Raw genomic sequence first — 27,176 nt, 5'->3', positions numbered from 1 at the left:
CTTCTCCGACGGGGGGGGGGTTGGACTACAACTCCCACCAGCCCCTAACTGGCTGAGGGCTGATGGGAACTGTAGTACAGAAACTCCTGGAAGAGGGCACCGGGTTTGGGGGAGAAGGCTAATACACATCGTCAGTGCGTTGAGAAGAAGGGTGATAGGTGAAATATCCTAGAAAACTGCAACCCTCCCTTTAATATTTCCTATTCGGTGTTTTTTTTAGCTGCATTGTTAGTTGGGGGGGAGCGGGTTTCCACTCAAATGCCCCTCTTTGACTCTCCAGCTGGAGACAGAGCAGGCAGGATAAAACCAGCAGCAGTTTAGGAGCACAAAGAGAAATCTTGCACAAATAACCACCAGGACATTTTTTTGCGTGTGTGGAACAACAGCGAGGCAAGGAAACAATTCCTGCCCTCTTTCTGTAGGGAACAGGCGTGACATCACTTCCTCCCGTCCTGCCCCCTATTTAAAATCCCCCTCCTGGTTGCCTTAGAGGCACCTCGGCTGGTTTTCTGCTCTTGTGCACAAAGAAAGTCCTTCAGCAAGGACATCCACCCCCTTCTTTTTCTCCTTCCTCCTCCTCCTCTCTCCCCCTGTTCTTCCCATCTGCGGCTGCTTTAAACTCTTCCCTGTATCTCTGATCTCCTCTCCTCTGAAAAAAGGACCAGCAAGAGAGAGAAAGATCCATCTCTCCAGGACCTCAGCGATGCTTTCCAGCAGAATCTCGCTCCTGTTCCTCTTCTTCTGCCAAGGTAAGTCTGGCAAGGGCTCGGAAGTACCTTGGGACGGAGGGTTGCATCCGATGCCAGCCTTGCACGGAACAGGACCATTGAAACCCACACGGTGTTCATTGATTTCAGGACGAGCATTGAGTATACACCCCAAAAGCCTCTGTATAGCTTAGCCAGGAAAGTGAGTCTCTGCTTTCTCTCACTCCCAACACTCGCATCTCTTAAAGGAACTAAATTCTCTCCCCATCGGTTTTGATCGGCCAAAGTTTCCCCCATTAATATTATTATTATTTGGATGGGGTTATTTATGCTCAGCTGAGCTCATCCTCACTGCACCATCTCGCCTCCTCTGGACTTTAAATCTCTCTCTCTTGCATGCTGTGTGTCCAGAGAAACCTCACAAAATTTAGCAAACCGGACAATATGTCTGTCCTTATTGCTCACAAGCCGCTTGGCATTCAAAATTCCTCCGAGATCTTTGCAGCCTAGTTTTTGTTCTTGGTCGACGCGACTTGGACTTCTGCAACCTCCGTGCCAAAAAGGGTTAAGAGACAACGTAAGCATAGGCTACAAAATTCCTTACCGCAGACAGGAGGGTGGAAAAGTTAGCTGGACTTTTTTCAGACATGATTTGGACCCTCTCCATATTATTTGTAACCATTCTCTCCACGAGATCCCGGTGATCTTGTCAGATTTCCCCTTTCTGGATTCCTCCTCTCCTATTTTCCATCTCAGCCTTTCCAAATATGTGCCTTTGCAGTGCCATCTGGAATATGACAGATACAAGCTGGTGTCCATATTTCGTTTCCCACTCGTTTTTGTTTAAAAAAAATATGAGATGTTTTCCTCCCTATTTGAGAGCAGAATCATCTCTCGAAATGCAAGGTAAACGACTGCTCTTAGGAACTTGGACGGCAATTCTGCCCTCTAATGATTTCAGAACCCTGGACAGCGATTCCTCGGCTACTTTCCTAGTTATTCGTGGCCAGGACCCAAGGCGCAAGCGGAGCTCTAAATGCATTGTGATTAAATAGTGCATTTTAAAAGAATCTCACCCACCACCACACACACTTTGAACAGCAGGTCCCTGTGCCCTAATCATGAGCTTAGTTTGAAATTTGTTTTTGTTGTTTAGCCGTTTAGTCGTGTCCGACTCTTCGTGACCCCCTGGACCAGAGCACGCCAGGCACTCCTGTCTTCCACTGCCGCCCGCAGTTTGGTCAAACTCATGCTGGTAGTTTCAAGAACACCATCCAACCATCTCGTCCTCTGTCGTCCCCTTCTCCTTGTGCCCTCCATCTTTCCCAACATCAGGGTCTTTTCCAGGGAGTCTTCTCTTCTCATGAGGTGGCCAAAGTATTGGAGCCTCAGCTTCAGGATCTGTCCTCAGGGCTGACTTCCTTAAGAATGGAGAGATTTGATCTTCTTGCAGCCCATGGGACTCTCAAGAGTCTCCTCCAGCACCATAATTCAAAAGCATCCATTCTTCGGCGATCAGCCTTCTTGATGGTCCATCTCTCACTTCCATACATCACTACTGGGAAAACCATAGCTTTTACTATACGGACCTTTGTTGGCAAGGTGATGTGAAATACACAGAACTAAAACAGCTTCCTGTGTGGCACGGCGATTGCTGTTTGCACTGTGCTCTGGATAACGGCCAAAAGGTTTGATCAAGGGGGTAGGCAGCGTGGTGTAGTGGGTAGAGCTATCCCGTGGATATCCAGATTCACTCCCAGCTCTGCCACAAAGCTTCTCTGGGGGGGCGGGGGCGGCGGCGAGGGTGTGTGTGTTGTGCAAAAGTCAAGATTTCCAGGAAAGAAAACATTATAGAGTATACAAATGATCACCCACAGTTGGATACTGTGTGTGTGTGTGTGTGTGTGTGTGTGTGTGTGTGTGTGTGTTAGGCAATAAGCAAAGGCAAAATAAATTGTGACATTACCATATCACAGCAACACTACCCGGACTGTGTTATCATACGGGGGGCAGGCACTAACTAAGCAGAGATGACCACCTTGGGTTTCTATTTTGCACCTGCTTCGATAAAGGTTTGTTATATAAATAATACTGGGCAACCATAATTCCTAAACCGTTTCCCCTCCGCAAAAAAACCCCACACACATTTCCGTTCCGATACTGCCATTGGGGGCCAGCTGTGGCCAGGAAAGTGCCCGCCTGCTATTTCTCCCCTGATATATATATATATATATATATATATATATATATATATATCACTCTTAATTTGATTACTTTTCCCTGGGCTGTCAGCTGCTGCTGCTGATTGGTGTAGAGTTTCTGAATAGGGTTGCTTGGGAGAGAATTTGATGGATAGAGTTTTGCCTGTGATCAGGCTCTGGCTGATGAGTACATGCAGAGCTGGCAAGGTGTTTTTTTATTCCCATCTGATTCACAAGGGTCTCGGTCTCTCTCTCTCTCTCTCTCTCTGTGTGTGTGTGTGTGTGTCTGCTAGCCTGCCCACCAGCCATTTGACTTGGTTTCGGCTTTTTGGAGCTCTCTGCTATGCAGAACATCTTTCTGCAGAGTACCTGCTCCCTGCGCAGGACAAGCTGCAGCCCGGATTTGTGCAAGTTGGGTCTGTTACACGGAAACCGAAGAAGAGCTGCTTTTTAATGAGTCAGGCCAGTGCTGCCTGCACAGACTGGCAGTGGCAGGGTTTCAGGCAGGAGACTTCCCCTACCCGGAGGGGCCACCGGGATTTGAGCTTATGCAGGCAAAGCATATGCTCTGTCGCTGAGCTACTGCCCATCCAATAATAATAATAATAATAATAATAATAATAATGTTTTATATCCCGCCCTCCCCAGCCGAAGCCAGGCTCAGGGCAGCTAACAACAATAAAATAATACAACATTCTAAAATCATTTCATTATAAAATTAATTCAAATCAAATTGATGGCAACCATTGGGCTGGAGTTCTGTGAAGATTGCCAAAGGAGGGAGTCAGACTGCGCCCTGGCCAAAGGCCTGGTAGAACAGCTCTGTCTTGTAGGCCCTGCGGAAAGATGTCAAGTCCCGCAGGGCCCTAGTCTCTTGTGACAGAGCGTTCCACCAGATCGGGGCCACAGCCGAAAAAGCCCTGGCTCTGGTAGAGGCCAGCCTAACCTCCCTGTGGCCTGGGACCTTCAGGATGTTTTTGTTTGAAGACCGTAAGGTCCTCTGTGGGACATACCAGGAGAGGCGGTCCCGTAGGTACGAGGGTCTTAGGCCGTATAGGGCTTTAAAGGTTAAAACCAGCACCTTAAACCTGATCCTGTACTCCACCGGGAGCCAGTGCAGCTGGTATAGCACCGGGTGAATGTGATCCCGTGGCAAGAACCCTGTAAGTAGTGAGGACCCCGTAAGGAGTCTCGCCGCAGCATTCTGCACCCGCTGGAGTTTCTGGGTCAGTCTCAAGGGCAGCGCCACGTAGAGTGAGTTACAATAAGACACAGGAATGTGGGAAGCTGCCTTACACCAAGCCACTCCATTGGCCCATTTTGCTCAGCATTGATGCACTGGCCACCATCAGCTCTCCAGCATTTCAGACAAGGGCCTCTCCTGGCCCTACTTGGGAGTTGCTGGGGTTGAATCGGGGAACTTCTGCATACAGAATCGTATTTTAATATTCTGTTGGAAGCTGCCCAGCGTGGCTGGGGAAACCCAGCCAGATGGGTGGGGTGTAAATAAATCATCCCCATCCCCATCCCTGTCATCATCATCATCACATTCACCCAGTGCTATACCAGCTGCACATTATTATTTTATTATCCTCATCAAAGATTCTCCACCCCGATTCAATCCACAAATTGAACAAACTCGCTTTTGTACTGTTTTATTGTTGTTAGCCGCCCTGAGCCCGGCTTCGGCTGGGGAGGGCGGGATATAAATAAAATTTATTATTATTATTATTATTATTATTATTATTATTATTATTATTATTATTTTCTAGACGTGTCCCTTAGTACAAAGCTGGTCAGTGTTCTGAATTTGTCTCCTATCATAGAATCATAGAATTGGAAGGGCTCCTAGGCTACCCTGGGGTCTGTCTGGAACCTTATATCCCAGCTCGATCACCAAGATCATCTGCAGGAACATCGTTGGTCGTTCCCCAAGTTCATAGAATTGTAGAGTTGAAAGGGACCCCTTGTGGTCATCTAGTCCAACCCCCTGCAATGCAGGAATCTCAGCTAAAGCATCCAGGACAGATGTCCACTCAACCTCTGCTTGAAAACCTCCAAGGAAGAAGAGGCCGCCATCTCCCAAGGGAGAACGTTCTACTGCCAAAAAGCTCTTACTGTCAGAAAGTTCTTCCTGTTTAGTCAGAACCTCCTTTCTTGTAACTCGAAGCCATGGGTTCGAGTCCTACCCTCCGGAGCAGGAGAAAACAGGCTTGCTCCATCTTCCATGGCACAGCCCTTGAGATATTTGGCTGTCCTATTTCCTCTCAGTCTCTTCTCCCAGCTCCTTCAACCGTTCCTCATCAGGCTTGGTTTCCAGACCCTTGATCATCTCCTCATCACGCCCACCTTAGCAGCTTTAAAGTCGAGTTCTCTGGAACTGGGATTCTTGGAACCTTTAAAAGCTTCCCCTTCTGGTAGCTCCCTTAACCTGGAGCTGCTAGATGAGTCTGCAATGTTGCCTTAGACAGATAAGAAGTGCTTTTTATCTTTAAAAAAAAATGTTTAGGAGTACTCTCATTTTCCTACTCATATTGAAATACAGTGGTATCTTGGGTTACAGACGCTTCAGGTTACAGACTCCGCTAACCCAGAAATAGTACCTCGGGTTAAGAACTTTGCTTCAGGATGAGAACAGAAATCGTGTAGTGGTGGTGCGGCGGCAGCGGGAGGCCCCATTAGCTAAAGTGGTGCTTCAGGTTAAGAACAGACCTCCAGAACGAATTAAATTCTTAACCTGAGGTACCACTGTACAGTCATACCTTGGGTTGAAGTAGCTTCAGGTTAAGGTACAGTGGTACCTCGGGTTACATATGCTTCAGGTTACAGACTCCGCTAACCCAGAAATAGTACCTCGGGTTAAGAACTTTGCTTCAGGATGAGAACAGAAATCGTGTAGTGGTGGTGCGGCGGCAGCAGGAGGCCCCATTAGCTAAAGTGGTGCTTCAGGTTAAGAACAGTTTCAGGTTAAGAACAGACCTCCAGAACGAATTAAGTTCTTAACCCGAGGTACCACTGTAGATAGATATAGGTACAATGGTACCTCGGGTTACATATGCTTCAGGTTACAGACTCCGCTAACCCAGAAATAGTACCTCGGGTTAAGAACTTTGCTTCAGGATAAGAACAGAAATCGTGTAGTGGTGGTGCGGCGGCGGCAGCGGGAGGCCCCATTAGCTAAAGTGGTGCTTCAGGTTAAGAACAGTTTCAGGTTAAGAACGGACCTCCGGAACGAATTAAGTACTTAACCCGAGGTACCACTGTACTGCCCCTCAATGAGGTCAAACTTAGATTCACAAAATGTCTAGGGGTATGCGTCCGTCCCCCCCCCCCCAGAAAAAAGCACTGCAGGTAAGTCATGTCGTTGGACAATCTAGCCAACTTCTGACTTCTTCGACCTCTCAGCTGCTCTCCAGAAGTTCCCCTCCCCGCCAGCTCCTGGGATTGATTAACCAGGAATCTCTGGGGTTGAACCAGGGAGTGAAGCTGGTTGAAACTGGAACTGTTAAGCACTGTCCATGTTGCCTGGGGAACTGTGTGTCTGATACCCGTGTCCTCCCGCAGGTGCCTCAACCACCCCACTCTACCTAGGAGGGCTTGTACCAGTCCAAGGTCTTGGTACCTGCTCAGCCTGCTGTCCACGTGCTTGGTGCTGATGGTGCTACAGGGACGTGGGTGGCGCTGTGGTCTAAACCACTGAGCCTCTTGGGCTTGCCGGTCAGAAGGTCGGCGGTTCGAATCCCCGTGACGGGGTGAGCTCCCGTTGCTCTGTCCCAGCTCCTGCCAACCTAGCAGGTTGAATGCACACCAGTGCAAGTAGATAAATAGGTACCATTGTGGCGGGAAGATAAATGGCGTTTCTGTGTGCTCTGGTTTCCGTCACAGTGTTCCTTTGCACCAGAAGCGGTTTAGTCATGCTGGCCACATGACCCGGAAAGCTGTCTGTGGACAAACGCCGGCTCCCTCGGCCTGAAAGCGAGATGAGCGCCACAACCCCAGAGTCGCCTTTGACTGGACTTGACCGTCCAGGGGTCCTTTACCTTGCTGATGGGCAACTTCAAGACCACTCCTCTCATAAAAAGGTAAAGGGACCCCTGACCATTAGGTCCAGTTGTGACTGACTCTGGGGTTGTGGCGCTCATCTTGCTTTATTGGCCAAGGGAGCCGGCATACAGCTTCCGGGTCATGTGGCCAGCATGACTAAGCCGCTTCTGGCGAACCAGAGCAGCGCACGGAAACGCCGTTTACCTTCCCGCCTAAGCGGTACCTATTTATCTACTTGCACTTTGACATGCTTTTGAACTGCTAGGTTGGCAGGAGCAGGGACCGAGCAATGGGAGCTCACCCCGTCACAGGGTTTCGAACCGCCGACCTTCTGATCGGCAAGTCCTAGGCTCTGTGGTTTAACCCACAGGGCCAATCAAAGAATTGTAGAGTTGGAGGAGACCCAGCAATGCAGGGATATGCAGCTGTCCCATATGGGCATTGAACCAGCGACCTTGGTGTTATCAGACCAAGCGCTAACCAACTGAGCTATCCATAGGGAGCTGCCTTATTCTAAGTGAGACTCTTGCCCATCTAGTTCATTGCTGTCTGCACTGACTGGCAGCACCTCTCCAGGATTTCTATCTTTTTTCTTCCAATTTTTTTATTAGTTTTCCAAATTTATAACAAACATATCAACAAACATAAAAAGAAAACATCAAAAAAACGAAACAAACATTTATCCTGACTGTAATACTCCCACTTTTGTTATCATTGTTGGGTGACTTCTTCAAATCCCCCTGGCTGAGTTTCCAAATAAGTCATTGTAGCAGTTTACCAAAACAATTTTCACATAAAATTTACTTGGTCAATTAACATCTTTCTTTCTTTTCATTTTGACTTTTATCCATAGTATTCTACAACATCACATATTTAAATCCTACGCCAATCTGTTACTCGCAAGTAATTCTATTTAAGTTATCTTAACATATTTAACTAGATAATCTTTAAATTTCTTCCATTCCTCTTGATACTCCTCCTCCTTCTGGTCGTGGACTCTTTCGGTTAGGCCAGCTAGCTCCGAGAAATCCATCATCTTCATCTGCCATTCCTCCACTGTTGGTGTTGTTGTTGTTTAGTCGTTTAGTCGTGTCTGACTCTTCGTGACCCCCTGGACCAGAGCACGCCAGGCACTCCTGTCTTCCACTGCCTCCCGTAGTTTAGTCAAATTCATGCTGGTAGCTTTGAGAACACTGTCCCACCATCTCGTCCTCTGTCGTCCCCTTCTCCTTGTGCCCTCCATCTTTCCCAACATCAGGGTCTTTTCCAGGGAGTCTTCTCTTCTCATGAGGTGGCCAAAGTCTTGGAGCCTCAGCTTCAGGATCTGTCCTTCCAGTGAGCACTCAGGGCTGACTTCCTTAAGAATGGAGAGGTCTGATCTTCTTGCAGTCCATGGGACTCTCAAGAGTCTCCTCCAGCACCAGAATTCAAAAGCATCCTTTCTTTGGCGATCAGCCTTCTTGATGGTCCATCTCTCACTTCCATACATCACTACTGGGAAAACCATAGCTTTAACTATACGAACCTTTGTTGGCAAGGTGATGTCTCATGTGATTTCCAATTTTTGGCCAGCAAAATTCTAGCACCTCTCCAGGATTTCAGGGCTCCGTGAAATATGCCTCCCGGCCTCCTAATTTTGAAGGGGATCTTATTTTGGAGGCTGGGCACACATGGGTGAAAGCTCACAGTACAGTAACAGGATCCACTTTCCTGCCTGGTTCCAGGTCAATTTGTCTTAAGAGAGGCAGTGTGGTGTAGTGGTTAGAGGTTTGCACCAGGAACTGGGAGCCCAGGGTTAAAATCCCGACTCAGCCACGAAGGGTGACCTTGGTGCAGTCACTGCCTCACCTACCTCGCAGGCTTGTTGTGAGGAGAAAATTGGGGAGGAGGGAGAACCACGTACAACAGCCTGAGTTCCTTGAAAGAGAGGTGGGATATAAATGCAAGAAATAAAGAGATTGGCAGATCTCTAAGCGGTCGCTGGATTGCTCTCCCTAGCATGTGGCTTCCACCAAATTAAACTTAGCTGAAAGGGACCATCGCCCTGTGCTCTACAACTTATCAACTGGGATGATCTAAAGTTTGTTTTGGGAGTGCAGCTTGGTTAAAATTCCGATTCCCTCTGTTTTCTTTGCAATGTCACCTTGACTGAAAACATGTTGTGTGTGTAGGGATCTCTGGATCAGACTCTGTTGTGCAACAACAACCACCCTGGGGACAACCTCAGAGCACCTCACTTGCTTGCAGAAGGTCTCAGGTTGATCTTCAATCAAGGAACATCTCAAGAGCTTGGACAGAGATCATGGGTGCTTGCCAGCTCACCAATAGCTTGATTCTGCATGAGGCAGATTCCTATCTTATCATAATCCCCCAGGCATACCCTGGCTGTATGATTATAAATATGTATGTATGTCATCTTCTTCTTTGGAGATCCCTCGTAGCCGAGTAAGATTGTCTTCCATAAACACGGTCTTAACAGTGAGTCCGTAAGTGACTGTGGAGGCCAATTCTGGATCCACACATCCTTCCACAGTGGGGACATTGGTTCCCGGGTGGGAGTTGCTCACGGTGTGGATTTGCGAAGCGTGCCTTCCTCTTAGCGCGTTTTCTCCCTTGCGTCCTGAGTTCATTGTCTTCAAAGCCCATGACACCTTTGGTAAAGACTGTTCTCCAATTGGGGAACATGTTGGTGTATGTGTGTATGTATGTAAATTTAATAAATAATACAGTGGTACCTCGGGTTAAGTGCTTAATTTGTTCTGAACCTGAAACTGTTCTTAACCTGAAGCACCACTTTAGCTAATGGGGCCTTCTGCTGCCGCTGCACGATTTCTGTTCTCATCCTGAAGCAAAGTTCTTAACCCAAGATACTATTTCTGGGTTAGCGGAGTCTGTAACCTGAAGCCTATGTAACCTGAGGTACCACTGTAATGATGTTAAAGGTAAAGGGACCCCTGACCATTAGGTCCAGTCATGGCTGACTCTGGGGTTGCAGCGCTCATCTTGCTTTATTGGCCGAGGGAGCCAGCGTACAGCTTCCGGGTCATGTGGCCAGCATGACTAAGCCGCTTCTGGCGAACCAGAGCAGCGCACGGAAACGCCGTTTACCTTCCCGCTGGAGTGGTACCTATTTATCTACTTGCACTTTGACGTGCTTTCGAACTGCTAGTTTGGCAGGAGCAGGGACCGAGCAATGGGAGCTCACCCCGTTGCGGGGATTCGAACCGCCGACCTTCTGATCGGCAAGTCCTAGGCTCTGTGGTTTAACCCGCAGTGATGTTAAGGTACTCCAAAAGTTACCTTGGGGTATGTTTGCGTGCAGAGCTGGCTGACTCCCCAGTTCTCGTTCAGGCTGTGCCTGCAGCTGTCAATCAAATAGGGAACCAATTCCAGCCTCGTCTGCAACAATACCTAGTGGTAGCCGAGTTAATGAATTTTTCATCTTTTGTAAAGGAAATGGGAGGTGGTGGCTGCCGGCTGTGTTTTGGCGTTAACACCCTTGCACTACACAATTTCCACTCTCTCTTTGTTCAGCATCACTCCCCCACCCCCCCTCCTTGTTGTTGTGCAGCATCCAGGGTTATGTAATAGTCTTATGCAAGACGAAGGATCAGCTCACCTGAACAACTTATCACTATTCGATCTCCCTAAGTCACCAGGCTCCCTCTCTGTCTCCAGCCTGCTGCAGATGGGCAGAGAGGATTGCCAGATCATCCCTTGAAGACTCCTTAATCCCATCATCTTCTTAGGTTCACACCTTGAACCTTCAACGCAGGACCTGCTGGGATTCAGCCAAGGTTTATTTTAAAAAGTGAACGGTTTTTCCTCAAAAATTAAAAAGTTCACAAAATTGGCTAGCTGCAACATCTATTTCCAGTAAAGCCATCGTTTTGGTTCTTTTAAAAAACCCCACAACCTAAATTTTATCAAGCTTTATAATATAAAATTATAAAATGAAAGGTTATATATAATTATATAATGAAAGGTTATATATAATTATATAATGAAAGGTTATATATAATTATATAATTAAAAGGTTTATAAAAATACAAAACTTGATATATTTTCCCTTTTTAAAAAACCAAATCAAGACTTTTATATAGATACAGTGGTACTTCGGGTTAAGAACTTAATTCGTTCTGGAGGTCCGTTCTTAACCTGAAACTGTTCTTAACCTGAAGCACCACTTTAGCTAATAGGGCCTCCCGCTGCCGCTGCACAATTTCTCTTCTCATCCTGAAGCAAAGATCTTAACCCGAGGTACTATTTCTGGGTTAGCGGAGTCTGTAACCTGAAGCGTATGTAACCTGAAGCGTATGTAACCCGAGGTACCACTGTACAATAAAAACGCGGGGGGGGGGATAGAGAAAGAAAAAGGAAGAAATTGAAAGAATAGAAAAGAGGTTAAAAGAGAAAGATAGGAGAATAAGCTGTCCGTTTTGTTCTGATGGGGAGTAAATTCCATCTACAAAATGCCAGCTTCCCCTCCTGGGCTGAACAGTACTTTTTGGAGATTTCTAAAAAATAAAAAAAAAAATCACTGCTACATTTCTGCATTTGGGCTGCTGTTACAAAAGCCTGAGAGTGAGGTCCAAAACCTAAGTAGAAGCTGGCATTTCAGCCTTGGAGCAGAACTGAAGACTCTGTGCACATCACAAAGGACATGCTCATTTCTAAGCGAAGAAAGGAGCTCCTTTTAAACTTTTTTGCAGATAATAATAAGAATGACAAAACGTTTCCCAGGTTCTTGGCAACCTTAGGACCAGGAGAACGCGCTCATTCTTTGCAAGACAATTAGGAACAAGCTGTACCAGGATTAACAATGCTGTGAGCCTTCTGGGCAGAATATGTGTCATTTTTTAAACATCAGTGAACAGCTGTTCCCCTTGCAATTTTAATAAGCCAGGCTTAGTGGGCAAAATTAAGAGCGAGAAAGCAAAGAGGTGGCCTGGCACCTGCACAGGTTGGACATGCTGAGTCTCTTTTGCTCTGTCATTGTCTGGTTCCTTCAGCACCTGAGAGAACACAAAGGCAAAATGGATAAGGCTGCTTTTCAAAAGCCCAGACTCTTCGTTTTCCTTTCCTTTCCCTCGATTCTTTTCTCATTTAGACTGCAAGCTCCTGGGGCAGAGAGCTGTCTTTTCTCACTTGTCCTTGTTCTGCAAAATGCTTTGTGCATTGACGGCGCGATATAACAAACGTTCGGAGGAGCAAACTGGAGAGATCAAAAGGCGAGGTTTGCAAAGAGCCAAGGGGGTGTTTAAAGGACGCCTCTCGTGTTGTTGTTTTTTTAACAGCGGGGACAACTTTGGCAAGAACTTTTGACACGCAGAGAGAGAGCTGGTGGGGAACCCTCTGCTGAAACAGCCGCTTGTATGTCTCGATAGTTCAGCACAGCATTGACCTATGGAACTCACACCCACAAGAGGCAACGATGGCCACCAACATAATAATAATAATAATAATAATAATAATAATAATAATACAGTGGTACCTCAGGTTAAGTACTTAATTCATTCCGGAGGTCCGTAGTTAACCTGAAACTGTTCTTGACCTGAAGCACCACTTTAGCTAATGGGGCCTCCTGCTGCCGCCGTGCCGCCGGAGCACGATTTCTGTTCTCATCCTGAAGCAAAGTTCTTAACCCGAGGTACTATTTCTGGGTTAGCAGAGTCTGTAACCTGAAGCGTATGTAACCTGAAGCGTATGTAACCTGAGGTACCACTGTAATAATAATAAGAATAGAATAATAATAATAATTTTTATTTATATCCCGCCCTCCCCAGCTGAAGCCGGGCTCAGAGCAGCTAACAACAATAAAAGTAACACAATTTACACAAAATCACCATCAATTAATTAAAATACATTCTAAAATCATTCATTCTGAAATCAATTCAGAATCAAATTAATGGCAACCATTGGGCTAGAGTTCTGTGAGGATTACCAAAGGACGGGGTCAGACTGCGCCCTGACCAAAGGCCTGGTGGAACAGCTCTGTCTTGCAGGCCCTGCAGAAAGATGTCAAGTCCTGCAGGGCCCTAGTCTCTTGTGATAGAGCGTTCCACCAGATCGGGGCCACAGCCGAAAAAGCCCTGTCTCTGGTTGAGGCCAGCCTAACCTCTCTGTGGCCTGGGACCTCCAAGATGTTTTTGTTTGAAGACCGTAAGGTCCTCCGTGGGACATACCAGGAGAGGCGGTCCCGAAAGTACGAGGGTCCTAGGTCGTGAAGGGCTTTAAAGGTTAAAACTAGTACCTTAAGCCTCGAGAGCCTTTCAAAGAGCATTGGACAAATTCATGGCGGAGAAAGCCATCAATGGCTGCTAGCCATCACAACTATTAGCTATGCCTCCACAGATGGAAGCAAATAATTCTTCTGGATATCGGCTGGGGCTGCATGAGGGGACTTGGGTTCAAGTCCTGCTTGCGGGTTTCCCATGGGCACTGTGAGGACAGGATGTTGGGATAGCTGGACTATCGGCCTGAAACATAAACCCTGCCTTCTTTTTATATTTGATCAGCCTGCTTGAACTGTTGGGGTCTGTTGAACTGGTGGGGTCCAGAAGTCCCATCTCTGTTTATTGATACATGACCTTGAGCAAAAGGTATTCAATCAATCAATCATTTTTAATTTGTACAGTGGTACCTCGGGTTAAGTACTTAATTCGTTCTGGAGGTCTGTTCTTAACTTGAAACTGTTCTTAACCTGAAGCACCACTTTAGCTAATGGGGCCTCCTGCTGCTGCTGCACCGCCGGACCACGATTTCTGTTCTCATCCTGAAGCAAAGTTCTTAACCTGAAGCACTATTTCTGGGTTAGCGGAGTCTGTAACCTGAAGCATCTGTAACCTGAAGCGTATGTAACCTGAGGTACCACTGTACACCGTCTTTCTATCTTACAATACTCAAGGCGGTTTACAAGCTGAAAAAACAAAAAATGTACCGGTACATCTTATAGCAATCTAATGCAATACAGTGGAACCTCAGGTTACAGATGCTTCAGGTTACAGACTCCGCTAACCCAGAAATAGTACCTCGGGTTAAGAAATTTGCTTCAGGATGAGAACAGAAATCATGCAGCGACGGCACAGTGGCAGCAGCGGGAGGCCCCATTAGCTAAAGTGGTACCTCAGGTTAAGAACAGTTTCAGGTTAAGACCGGACCTCCAGAACGAATTAAGTTCTTAACCCAAGGTACGACTGTACAAAAATGTGATAATAAAATATAACTTTAAAATAGGCAACCTACATCAAAAAAGTAACATTCAACAATCATTAGAATAGTATAAAATAATAATATCAATATAAAAGTTAAACAGAAATCCACTCAACAGTTACAATAAATATGATTTCTAAACTATAATCAATAAAACCATGGCAAGACACAGTACATATTCAATACAAATTGAGAAGCAGAGACTAGAGGGTGGAGCAAGGCAAGGTATTGTCTCTCGCATTTTACAGAGGGAAAGTTAAGGCTAACAGTGACCTACCTCACAGGGTGGTTGTGTGATCCATGTTTGCAGCGAGGTGATCATCCTCTATGTTCCAAAGCTCGTGTTACGTGTGAATATTTCTGACCAAACAAACAAGAGATAAAACTCTCTCTTTTTTCCAGCCCTGGCGCTGCCGTTACCCACCCAGCTCTCGGAGGAGGACGAAAAGGTAAGAACAGGAAAAAGGGTGGGGTGGTCATGGCACCTATATTGGACCCCATGTGTACTAGACCTTTAAAGCTTCCCCCAAATAATTCTGGGAAGTGTAGTTTGTTAATTATTGAGTTATTATTAATTGAATTTATATACTAACCTATACCTGCAGGTCTCAGGGTGGTGCACAAACAGGAGGCTTCTATTCCCCCTGGTGCAATTCTTAGAACGCTTAATGATAATAATAATAATAATAATAATAATAATAATAATAATAATATTTAGATGCTGCCCGTCTGGCTGGGTTACCTCAGCCACTTTGATCGGCTTCTAGCAAAAATATAAAAACGCAACACAACATCAAAAACTTCCCTACACAGGGTTTTTGTGATTAATTCCTCTTCCCAGGGAACTCTGGGATTCATAGCTCTGTTCAGGACTTTTTTTGTTTAAAATGTTTAGGGGGTACTCTCATTTTCCTACTCATATTGAAATACTGCCCCTCAAGGAGACCAAACTTAGATTCAGAAAATGTTTAGGGGTATGCGTACCCCTGCATTCGCCCAGAAAAAAAGCACTGGTTCTGTTAGGATGATAGAGGGGTCTCCTGGAAACTCTCTGCATCATGGGTAGGCAAACTAAGGCCCGGGGGCCGGATCCGGCCCAATCGCCTTCTCAATTCGGCCCATGGACGGTCTGGGAATTAGCATGTTCTTACATGAGTAGAATGTGTCCTTTTATTTAAAATGCATCTCTGAGTTATTTGTGGGGCACAGGAATTCATTCATTTTTTTCCTTCAAAATATGGTCTGGCCCCCCACAAAGTCTGAGGGACAGTGGACCGGCCCCCTGCTGAAAAAGTTTGCTGACCCCTGCTCTGCGTGCTTACCAAAACTACAGCTCCCAGAATTCTTTGGGGGAAGCCATACCTTTTTCTTAAAGTTCATTTTGATGGGTTGTTTTTTGCTGCCAGGTTACTAAATGCATCACCGAAATCCTCGCAGACACCCTCTCCAGACCCAGCCCAATTCCGGTGACCAGTGAATGCACGAAGATACTTAGAGAGGGTAAGTTACGGTCTGTGTGGTCAAACTCCTTAAGCGGTGTCTGCAAATACCCACATCCTCAAAGTAATGTGAAAATAGGCCTTTTTAGTGGTGGCTCCCCGCTTGTGGAATGTTGCCAGAAAGAGGCAAGGCCCATCTGTGTTGCCCAGCAACCGTCAGCAGCAGCAGGAAGAAGAAGACACAGGGCAGCCCTATCTTTTCTGGCAACCACCAGCAGAGGGAACCACTGCTCTTGGTTGTTGTTGCCTAACAGCAAACAGCCACCAGAAAACCAGAAGCAGACCTGCTGTTGCGACTGTGTTACCTGGCAACAGCCTCTCTGTTGCTTAGCTACCACCACTAGGATGGGAGCCTCTGGGCAGGGGCAAGCGTGAAGGAGGCCCTGTTTGTGGTAAATTGCCACAGAACAGGGAAGACTTTATCAGGGCCTCTTCTGTGCAATTGTTTCTTACGGCACAACAGGCCTAAACTGTCCTAACCTCTGTTTATTATTCAGATGGTTATACCCCCGTGGCTTACAACGTATCAGCCTTGACCAACCTCTGAGATTCCAACCTGCTTCCCTGCAGACATTTTGGACTACAAATCCCATCAGCCCTGCTGGTTCGGGCTGATGGAATTTGTAGTCCAAAACATCTGGAGGGGACCTGCTCAGTGAAGGCTGCAATGGACGGTGGTGAAACACACAAAGGCACACGCCTGTACTTTCATCTCAAACCACACCACCCAGCAGCCTGTAATTCCCTGCTGAGAGTAGAGACCCCTATTCCCCTCATGGAGCTACAGTTCCCAGGATTACATGTGGAAAATGTATTGATTGTTAAGCCCCTCAGCAGCCTTAACAAACAACATCTCCCAGAATGCTTTGGGGGAAGCCATGGCTGTCTAAAGCAGGCGTGGCCAAACTTGGCCCTCCAGATGTTTTGGGACTACAATTCCCATCATCCCTGACCACTGGTCCTGTTAGCTAGGGATGATGGGAGTTGTAGTCCCAAACCGGCTGGTGGGCCGAGTTTGCCTATGCCTGTTCTAAAGCTCAGAACCACTTAGTGCTTTAAAATCGTAGCGCTTTAAATGGATAGTGCGGATGCGGCCGTAGTCCCTTAGCAGAGGCCGGTTGTTTTTCTGAGGCTGAACAACTGGAGCAACTCCTTTGCACTTGGCTGACGTTCCTGCCGGCCTTCAAAGCCACGCGCGATGTGTGCGATGTCTGGAATCCATGATACTCGCTGCGAATTTAATTGGCACCCTGTCTGTTTTCAGATGAGAGAGTCCTTGCGATGCTTCACCATCAGCACCTGCTAACGGAGCTGGAGGAACTCACGCATCAAGGTAAACAGGCGAGCCAAATCCAGCCATTCCCCGTTCCGTCGAGGAGATGTCTTTCTGAGCCTTGGAATCCGTTTTGCAAGGGCTGAGATTAGTGCCAGCTCCAGGGTGCTGGAGAACATTGGTTTTTATTTCTTTCTTTCTTTACTATCACTTTTTTCTCCAAGTACCTCAAGGCAGCACACCTCTCCCAATTTTATCCTCCCTGGGAGGGAGGTTAGGCTATAATAATAATAATAATAATAATAATAATAATAATAATAATAATATTAATAGAGCCAGGCTCAGGGAAGCTAACATCCGGAATTTCCCTGACATAGCCAAAATACTGCAGTGTCTGCGTGAAAATCACTAAAAAACATCAGGGAAAACCTGGGTGTATGGCAACACATGTTAGCGATGGGTTTTTTTTGGCGATTTTCCTGAAAAATAGCCCCCAAAACTTCATTTTTTGTCATCTTTCCTCAAAAATAGCTCCAAAACTTGGGGCAAAGGTTTTTTAAAAAGCTCAACAAATTTTTGAAATAGGGCAACCCTAACTAAAAGTTTGTGTGTGGCAGGTAAAAATAAATTAAAAGGCTTGCTAGTCCTCCTCAGAGTAGACCCACTGAGAGAGACATGGCTAACTTGAATTCATTAATTTCAGTTGGTCTACCCCCAGGTAGGACTTAGGTGAATACCACCCACTGTCACAAAAAAAACCCCATGGCAACTCCCATATTTTTGTGGTGGTTCCCATTTTATTTTACCCGCCATGTGTGCTGGACCTAGAACTTGGCATTGCGGGGAAATTAAGATGGCGGGTGCAAATATGGCTGCCAAGGGTCCCAGAGTGGGGAGCTCAGGAAGCAGTGGCCTCCTGCAGGCCTCACCAATGACATGGCCTCCGGAAAGTTAGACAACGTTGGTGCCAGGTCTGGTTGGGAAGGGAACATGGAGTGCGAGAGGCCCAAATATCGAAGCGGAGATGGTGTGAAACTGCAGACTGGGAGAAAATGTCTGCGAAACAGACACAAAAAAAGAGCGAAAGGCAGAATGGTTTGGGACTTTTAATAATAATAATAATAAAATTTATTTATACCCCGCCCTCCCCAGTCAAGACCGGGCACAGGGCGGCTAACAACCAATAATAAAAACAAGTTGATTAAAATACAATTTAAAAAACAAGATTAAAATACAACATTAAAACATTAGGATGCAGCCTCTTCACAGGAGGAGAAAGGAAAAAGGAAAGAGGGGAAGGGAATCAAGTTGATTCCAAGCCAAAGGCCAGGCGGAACAACTCTGTCTTACAGGCCCTGCGGAAAGAAATCAGATCCCGAAGGGTCCTGGTCTCATGAGGCAGAGCATTCCACCAGGCCGGGGCCAGTGTTGAAAAGGCCCTGCCCTCTGGTTGAGGCTAATCTGACTTCCTTAGGGCCCGGGACCTCTAGGGTGTTGCTATTTATGGACCTTAAGGTCCTCCGTGGGGCATACCAGGAGAGGCGGTCCCGTAGGTACAAGGGTCTTAGACAAACAAAAAACAAAAAAACACCCCCACCTTCAGTTGCCTTCCCTGAAATTATCTCATCCCCACTGCAGAAAATGAGAAGCATCGTCTAGGACATGAAGGCAACCATGAGGTTTGGGAAGAGGAGGAACAAGAGGAAGTGAAGAAGAGAGATGTCAAGCCTCCCCAGCAGAGAGAAGAAGCTGCGTTGGAGAAGACAGAGGAGCAAAATGGGCAGGCGAATAAAGAGGAGCAGGAGCTGAAAGAGTTTGAGAAGATGGAGAAGACTGAGGAGAAGGTGAAGGAAGAGAAGGTCTCCCAAGGAGAGGAGAACAGAGAGGGTCTGGAGGAACAAGCCAAGGAGCGGATGGGGGAGGAAGAAGAGGATGAGGAGAGCGACGAGGAGGACGAAGCGAGGAGGAAGAAGAAGAGAAGCTCCTCAGAGACGTGGTCTTCTAAGGAATATTTTGGGCACATCAAGAAGAGGCGCCCCGGGCCTCCAAAGATCAGGAAGGTGATGCTTCGAGGAAGTCAAGAAGACGAGAAGAGGAACGGGCTGAGCAAGAGGCACTTCAGGTCAGAGGAGGAAGAGGAGAGCTCTGAAGAGGAGCCGAAGAAATACCACCACGGAAGGTACAGCGATGGCCACCATCACCATGAAGACTGGGACGAGGAGGAGGAAGAGAAGAAGAGATCTGATCTGGAGAAGAGGGTGGCCGAGAAGGCCAGCGATGAGGAGACCGCCCAGTTTGAGGAGGAAGAGAAAGGTGTGAAGATCTCCAACTCCCAGGCCCAGCTCCACGGAAGGTGGAAGCCATGGGGAGAAGGAGAGGAGAAGGATGAGGAGAAAGAAGGCAAGGCAAGGCATGGGCATCACCACAAACCGGCCGGCTTTGACCTCAAGAAGAGGCACTGGAAGGACGACGTCTATCTGAAGGGCGGCAGGTATCGTGGCCGTGAAGAGGAGGAAAGGGAGACCTCTCCGAGTGAGGTCAGTATCCATACTTGTTCCCATCACAAGGCTTGAGTTGGTTAAGTAGCAAGAAGGAGAGGGGATGGGGGAGAGCAGATGGACAACTATCCCAACGGAGAGGTGTAGAAAGAGGAGGTCTCCGAAGGGTCGCTGTTGGGACCTGTGCTTTTTATCTTGTTCATCAACCAGTACGTTTCCGAGCACAATTCAAAGTGTTGGGGCTGACCTTTAAAGCCCTAAAGGGCCTTGGTCCTGTACACCTGAAGGAGCGTCTCCACCCCCATTGTTCAGCCCGGACACTGAGGTCCAGCGCCGAGGGCCTTCTGCCGGTTCCCTCATTGGAAGAAGTGAGATTACAGGGAACCAGACAGAGGGCCTTCTCGGTGGTGGCTCCCGCCCTGTGGAACGCCCTCCCTTCAGATTTCAAGGAAATAAGCAGCTATCTTCTTTTTAAAAGACATCTGAAGGCAGCCCTATTTAGGGAAGTTTTTAATATTTAATGCTGTATTGTTTTTAACACTTGATTGGAAGCCGTCCAGAGTGGCTGGGGAAACTCAGCCAGATGGGCGGGGTATTAATAAATAATAATAATAATAATAATAATAATAATAATAACAATTATAATCGCTTTTAAATGAGTCAGATGAACTGTGGAACTCATCCCGGCAGGAGCCAATGACAGCCACCCACCTGGATGGCTGATTTTTTAAAAAATGCTTTTTATTGGTGTTTCATTTAATACATACAAACAAAATACAGTAAAATTCAACAACCATTTACCCACATTCTTTCCCCACACTCTGCTGAGCACTGACTTCCTTCCCTCCCTTCAACAGGTTTTCTTATGTCAGTTACTTTCCCACAGTTTCTTGTTGTATCCAATCCTATCTACGTCATAAGATTTATTTCAGTCCTGCCAGAGTCTTCAAATTTCTACAGTTATTATTTACGTACTCCATAAATTTCCTCCAATCTTTTTGGAATTTTGCTTCCTCCTGATTTCGGATTCCACAGGTCAGTTTTGCTAGTTCCGCATAATCAACCATCTTTGTCTGCCATTCCTCTATTGTTGGCTATTCTGGTACTTTCCATTTTTGGGCTAATGAAGTTCTGGCAGCAGTCGTAGCATACATAAATAACCTTTGATCTACTTTTTCCATTTCCTCTCCCATCAAGCCTGGCAAGAAAGCTTCCGGCTTTTTCGGGAAAGTGTATTTAAGTATCTTTTTCAATTCGTTATAAATCTGTTCCCAAAAGTGTTTCATTTTCTCACATGTCCACCCCACATGGATGGCTTTGAAAGAGGTTTGGACAAATATATGGAGGGAAACGCTATCCACGGCTGCTAGCCAAGATGCCTATGTTCTGCCTCCACGGCCAGAGGCAGCAAAGCTTCGGAATACCAGTTCCTGGAAACCGCAGGGCTCTTGTGCTCGGATCCTGCTTCTGGATCCCCACAGGCTACTGTGAGAACAGGAGGCTGGACAAGATGGGCAGCACTGGTTTGATCCAGGAAGCTCTCCTTAAGTTCTCCTGAGTTATCTTCTCTGGGGTAAGGGAACGGAGAACACTTACGAACTGGCCCCAGAGGCACTCTAAACCTGGAAGAAGTTTGCAGGTGTGTGGAATCTGAAGCGATAAACCCGAGACCTTCTGGAAACACGGGAATGTGAGAAAGACAGAACACTTACACAGCGTCGGGGTAGCATAGGTCTTCAATCTCTCATTTGCAACCTGAGCAGGCCCTCCAGAACGCAATAATAAATAATAATAATAAACTTTTATTTATATCCCGTCCTCCCCAGCTGAAGCCGGGCTCAGAGCGGCTAACAACAATAAAAGTAACACAGCATTCTAAAATCAATTCGTTTTAAAATCAATTCAAAATCAAATTCATGGCAACCATTGGGCTAGAGTTCTGTGAGGATTACCAAAGGAGGGGGTCAGGCTGCGCCCTGACCAATGGCCTGGTGGAACAGCTCTGTCTTGCAGGCCCTGCGGAAAGATGTCAAGTCCCGCAGGGCCCTAGTCTCTTGTGACAGAGCGTTCCACCAGATCGGGGCCACAGCCGAAAAAGCCCTTGCTCTGGTTGAGGCCAGCCTAACCTCCCTGTGACCCAGGACCTCCAAGATGTTTTTGTTTGAAGACTGTAAGGTCCTCCATGGGACATACCAGGAGAGGCAGTCCTGTAGGTACGAGGGTCCTAGGCCGTATAGGGCTTTAAAGGTTAAACCAGCACCTTGAACCTGATCCTGTTCAAGGACCCCGTAAGGAGTCTCGCCACGGCATTCTGCACCCGCTGGAGTTTCTGGGTCAGCTTCAAGGGCAGCCCCACGTAGAGTGAGTTACAATAATCAAGCCTGGAGGTGACCGTCGCGTGAATCACAGTGGCGAGGTCAGGGCGAGAGAGGTAAGGAGCCAACTGCTTAGCTTGGCGGAGATGAAAAAATGCCGTGGTTAGAAGCTGGAAGAATTCAGTGGCTTAAAAAAAATAGTAATTCTGCAGTGAACTCCAGCCAGAAACTTTCTCTTTCCAAAACCTGAAGGCTCGAGATCCGTAGAGGGATCGAAGGGAGGGTGTTACCCAACTCTCCTACCTTCACAGCGTCACCTTTCAGCCAGTGCTGCTACTGGCAAGGCCTTTCCTCTCCTCTCTCTCATATGCATATCCTCTTTCCTTCCAGGTCCAGGAGCTTGAGAAGCTCGAAGAGATCGAGCGGGAGCTGAAGAGGGCAGCTAAGAAGCTGGAGGAGCTGAAGAGGGGGTAGCCCCTTTCCCCCCTGTGGGCAGATGGGTAGGGTAGAAAAGGAGGCAGGTGGCCTCTTTGTGAACCCACCTGCCCACCCAGTTCCCCTCCACCTCCTAATAAGCAATCCCTGTATATAATCTCTCTCCCTCCAGCTTGGCTTTCGACTGTTAAAAGGAGCTTTCCCTTGCTTTTGAAACACACACACACGCAAACCTCCACCCTGGCAGGCTCCAGCACAGAGATTTGGGACCTGCTTGCCCCTCCGGCTGTTGGACTACAACTCCCAAACACCCCTGACTATTGGCCAGCCTGGCAGGGGCTGATGGGAACCAGAGTCCTGACACCGGCCACCTCTGAGCAGCGCAGGGTCCCTTCAAAATAGTCACACGGCCCCTCCTTAGATTTATACAATTACCGTATTTTTTTGCTCTATAAGACTCACTTTTTCCCTCCTAAAAAGTAAGGAGAAATGTGTGTGCGTCTTATGGAGCGAATGCAGGCTGCGCAGCTATTGCTGAAGCCAGAAGAGCAAGAGGGATTGCTGTTTTCACTGCGCAGCGATCCCTCTTGCTGTTCTGGCTTCTGAGATTCAGAATTTTTTTTCTCTTGTTTTCCTCCTCCAAAAACTAGGTGCGTCTTGTGGTCCGGTGCGTCTTATAGAGCGAAAAATACAGTACTTTCATAATGAATAGTAATCCGGGATGCATTGCAGCAATCAGTGTAGACCTCCTTTCAGCCAGGTCCATGATTTCCCCATTAACATGCACCCAAAAATGATATGGAGTTCTCCTGTATCTTCTTCTGGAGCGACTGAAGTTTCCCCATTGTCCTTGGCTGAACCTGCACACCTTTCTCTTGAAACCGACACGCTTTTTGTGTTTCCAGTATTCCTGAATGCTTAGCTTTGGAGCATGCAGGGGCTAAGAAGTTCCCCTTCTTAGCTGATGGGGCAGCTCAAGGGTGCTGGAGGCTGAGACCCTGTTGCTGAAGAGTAAGGCATCTCCAACCACAACTACCATCACCTGACTCCGAACCACTGCACCTGAGGAACTAGCAGTTCCCCAGCCCTGGATAAGAGGGTCCGAGATTGCTCTGTTCTTATAGCTACACTTTTGCCCATACAATTAAACCCCTGTGTTGCAAACAAGCATCAGTAATATCCAAAGGCAACATGATGGCCAAGTACAACAATGCGATGTCAATATAAACTCTTTATATAATCTATACAAAACACAGAACAATATGAAATATATGAAATATGCACTCTCTGCAAAACCAAATGAATACTCTTGAAAACATAGAACCAAATAAACATAAGTCTTATAGGTCTCTGAAAGTCTTTGTGGGCTATGCAAGTTTCTGAAAGAAGCAATGGGTCGGGTTCTTATCAGGTGTAAACAAGCTGTAAAGCTTTGTTTTATGATGTCCAGCGCTGCCGAAGTGGTCCACAAACAGACATAGTGAACAGTGATTCCGGATATATCCACTGTTTCATGGAATTCTTCTTCAGCACAGCAGGATCTATATGGTGAATGGAATTGTATAACAACAGTTGCTATGGAGGATACATAACTTTATGACCACTGCTCCATAGCAATTGTTGTTATACAATTCCATTCACCATATAGATGGGTTTATGAAGCATTTCTGTTGGACGTCATAAAACAAAGCGTTACGGCTTGTTTTCACCTGATAAGAATCTGACCCTGCATAGCCCACAAAGATTTTCAGAGACCTATAAGGGGAAATGTGTGTGCGTCTTATGGAGCAAATGCAGGCTGCGCAGCTATCCCAGAAGCCAGAACAGCAAGAGGGATTGCTGCTTTCACTGCGCAGCGATCCCTCTTGCTGTTCTGGCTCCTGAGATTCAGAATATTTTTTTCATTTTCCTCCTCCAAAAACTAGGTGCGTCTGGTGCGTCTTATAGAGCGAAAAATACGGTATGTTTATTTGGTTCTGTTTTCAAGAGAATCCATTAAGAGTATTCATTTGGTTTTGCAGAGTGCATATTTCATATTGTTCTATGTTTTGTATAGATTATATAAAGAGTTTATATTGACATCGCTTTGTTGTACTTGGCCATTGTGTTGCCTTTGGATTTTACTACGCTTTTGCCCCTGGCAGCTGCCCTTCAGGGTTCTTTTCGCCAACCAGCAGGCCAGCTCTGACTGCATCTGAAGTTCTCCCTGTGCTGCTGCGGCTATTCTGTACACCCAAGCCAGGATCTTCAGGGTCGATTCATAGCACAGCCCTTCGACGCTTCCACAAGAGCATCCTTTATTGCTCCCGGAAGTGTGAGGAGAGTCCGCTTTGCCAGATTCCTTGTGGTCCCTTCCAACTCTACAATTCTATAATATTACGAAATAAAAGGAGGCCTGCCATTCCTGTGCTGTGTACAGTGGTACCTCGCAAGACGAATGTCTCGCAAGACAAAAAACTCGCTAGACGAAAGGGTTTTTTGTTTTTTGAGCTGCTTCGCAAGACGATTTTCCCTATGGGCTTGCTTTGCAAGACGGAAACGTCTTGCAAGTTTGTTTCCTTTTTCTTAACACCGTTAATACAGTTGCGACTTAACTTCGAGGAGCAACTCATAGAACGCGGTGTGGTAGCCTTTTTTGAGGTTTTTAAAGACTCTGGTGATTTTTGAAGCTTTTCCAAAACTTTCCCGACACCGTGCTTCGCAAGACGAAAAAAATCGCAAGACGATAAAACTCGCGGAACGAATTAATTTCGTCTTGCGAGGCACCACTGTACCAGGAAATACATAGACAAGACCATAACTACAGTCCTCTGCAGGATCAAGACAATGGACCACAGATTCAGTAATCACAGAACTGTAGACCTGGAAGGGACCACAACCGTCACCTAGTCCGACAGTGCAGGAATCTTTTGCCCAAGGTGGGACTCGAACCCAGAACCTAGGAGTCTCATGCTCTACTGACTGAGCCATCCCAAGAGCCCACCCTAGTTCAGCATCCTTGCTCTTGCACCGGTCCCTGTGGGAAGTCCACAATGCAGTCTTGTTTTGCGCCAGTCAAGATATTTTGGACGAGTCCCATGAGCTGGTGTGCTCAGGGGTGACGGGACGCTATATAGTCCAAAACGTCTGCTGACGGGCTTCACACAGGCATCTGGGTTAGGGCTGCCACATTCCCCGAACTGAACATCTGGGTTTCCCCGGACAGTTTGCAGTTTCCATGAAAATCCGCCCGGATGCAAAAATGCCGCCCTATTCCGGGACCTACGGCAGCCCTAACCTGGGTAGCCACTGTGAGAACAGGATGCTATTATTTTACCTAATAAAAATAAAAAACAACAACCCAATAGCCCCCTCCCAACACACACAAAAACACATTTTAAAAGGACATAGGATGTAAATCTGATCAACCAAAGGCCTGGTTAAAAAGGAATGTTTTTTCCTGGCGCCTAAAGATGTCTAGTGAAGGCGCCTGGCGAACTTCCCTGGGGAGAGCATTCCAGAGACAGGGAGCCACTGCAGAGAAGGCCCCGCTCTCGTGTTGCCAAACCTCGTATACACACCCTCTTTGATCTCTTGAACATGGACGCAAGAATGGGGTTTCAGATTTCAGATTTCAACTGAACTGGCATGTGGCCGAGACTGAGGTTGCTGCACATTCCAGCAGGGCTCCTGTGCCTTTGCTTGGTCCAGCAGGACTCCTACACTCTTATGCATTAATGCAGTAAACCGCAGCTCCAGGAACCCTAAGCTTTCTCCCAGGAAGTGGCCTGTTTACATGAGTCACGCCTCTTGGCTTGCCTCCTTCCTACCAGTCTTGGCAGGCACACCACACCACACACATTTGCATAACTGTTTCTCTCCTGCTGCTGAAAAAATAACATTATCCATCCTCGGAGGAGGCTGCCCGCTGCACCTCTGTGAGAGTTGTGGCTCTGGCCTCGCCTCCTTCGAAGTGGCTTTGCTGGGGCCTCTGCAGCGGATCGCAGCTGTTGCAGCATGGACTGTTCACCTCTGGAGGAGGAGGAGGAGGAGGAGGCTGCCTGTTGTGTCTCTCCATCGTTTGCCAAGCCGGGGCTTTCTTCTTTCCCAGCAGGAGGTGCACAGTGAGTCATGCAGAAGCAGGGGGCATTCTTCCTCTCGCACCCTCTGGGAGCCAAACCTCGTGTGTGCAAGAGTGATGTGTGCGGCCCGTTTTGATTCACGGGAGACAAGTGACTCTTCCATGCTCTGAAGCCTGGGAAGTGGTGGATGGGGTACTCTCTGTGGGACACTGCCACGAGTGTACAGCATTGCAAGACCCACATACCCACATGCTGGTGGAGGGAATTAAGCTCCATGATTAAAGCAGGGTCCTTTTTAAAAAATAAGCTCTCCCTCTCAAATAAGTCTTATTGGCTATTTGTTTTTTACTCCGTTTTAACTAACCCCTGGCACTACTGAGCTAATCATCCCTACTCTTTCTCACTCCCCCTTCCCCTCTGATTAATCTGCTTCGACTGTTCGGATTGGAATCTTCCATCTGTCTCCCTCTCCTGAGACTGGCCTCTTTGGTTAGCGGTGGGGAGGCAGAGGTTTTCGGAAGCTGCCCATACAAGCGGTGTGATTTTTGTTTGTTTTTGGGTGGGTGGGGCGTGATCCGTGTTGGGGGTGTTGTGTTTGGATATTCCTATGACCGGGGAGGGGGTTTGCTTTAAAGCACTGGCGTGGAGTCAACTCAATAAAGCGAAGTCCAAAAGAAGCAATCTGGAAGTATGGATCTCCTTGGTTTCAGATCTTGACATTCCCCAAGTGCCTCCAATCTGTATTATTATTATTATTATTATTATTATTATTAATATACCACCTATACCCAGGGGTCTCAGGGCAGTTCACAGAATAAAGTCAAAATATAATACCATAAAATACCTAATAAAAATAAAAAACAACAACCCCTCCCAACACAAAAAAACACATTTTAAAAGGGCATAGGCTGTAAATCAGATCAATCAAAGA

At 46.9% G+C, this 27,176-nt stretch overlaps 1 protein-coding gene and 1 long non-coding RNA gene across 2 annotated transcripts; one reads left to right on the top strand and one right to left on the bottom strand.

Annotated features, from left to right (window-relative positions):
- Positions 1–482: 482 nt before the first annotated feature.
- Positions 483–22,601, top strand: CCER2 (coiled-coil glutamate rich protein 2). The gene is made up of 6 exons (XM_081019062.1): positions 483–749; positions 14,567–14,613; positions 15,571–15,664; positions 16,928–16,996; positions 18,575–19,473; positions 22,140–22,601. Exons 1-6 carry the CDS (start codon positions 704–706, stop codon positions 22,221–22,223), a joined length of 1,239 nt encoding a protein of 412 aa, XP_080875188.1. The 5' UTR covers positions 483–703; the 3' UTR covers positions 22,224–22,601.
- LOC308484604 lies at positions 12,700–15,658 on the bottom strand. The gene is made up of 2 exons (XR_013990033.1): positions 15,527–15,658; positions 12,700–14,524 (listed from the first exon to the last, which is right to left on the bottom strand). It is a non-coding gene; the product is annotated as an uncharacterized lncRNA (long non-coding RNA).
- Positions 22,602–27,176: the final 4,575 nt, after the last annotated feature.

Source organism: Podarcis pityusensis (genome assembly GCF_964106645.2).
Source record: "Podarcis pityusensis genome assembly, chromosome: 8".
NCBI classification, from domain to species: domain Eukaryota; kingdom Metazoa; phylum Chordata; class Lepidosauria; order Squamata; family Lacertidae; genus Podarcis; species Podarcis pityusensis.
This window is presented reverse-complemented; position numbering and strand designations above follow the sequence as displayed.

What these genes read in the sequence shown, in the direction of transcription:
- CCER2 (XM_081019062.1), top strand. Translation starts at nt 704, where the DNA reads ATGCTTTCCAGCAGAATCTCGCTCCTGTTCCTCTTCTTCTGCCAAG. An exon ending in TCTCGGAGGAGGACGAAAAG is followed by an intron (nt 14,614 to 15,570) that starts GTAAGAACAGGA and finishes TTTTGCTGCCAG; the next exon opens with GTTACTAAATGCATCACCGA. An exon ending in GGAGGAACTCACGCATCAAG is followed by an intron (nt 16,997 to 18,574) that starts GTAAACAGGCGA and finishes TCCCCACTGCAG; the next exon opens with AAAATGAGAAGCATCGTCTA.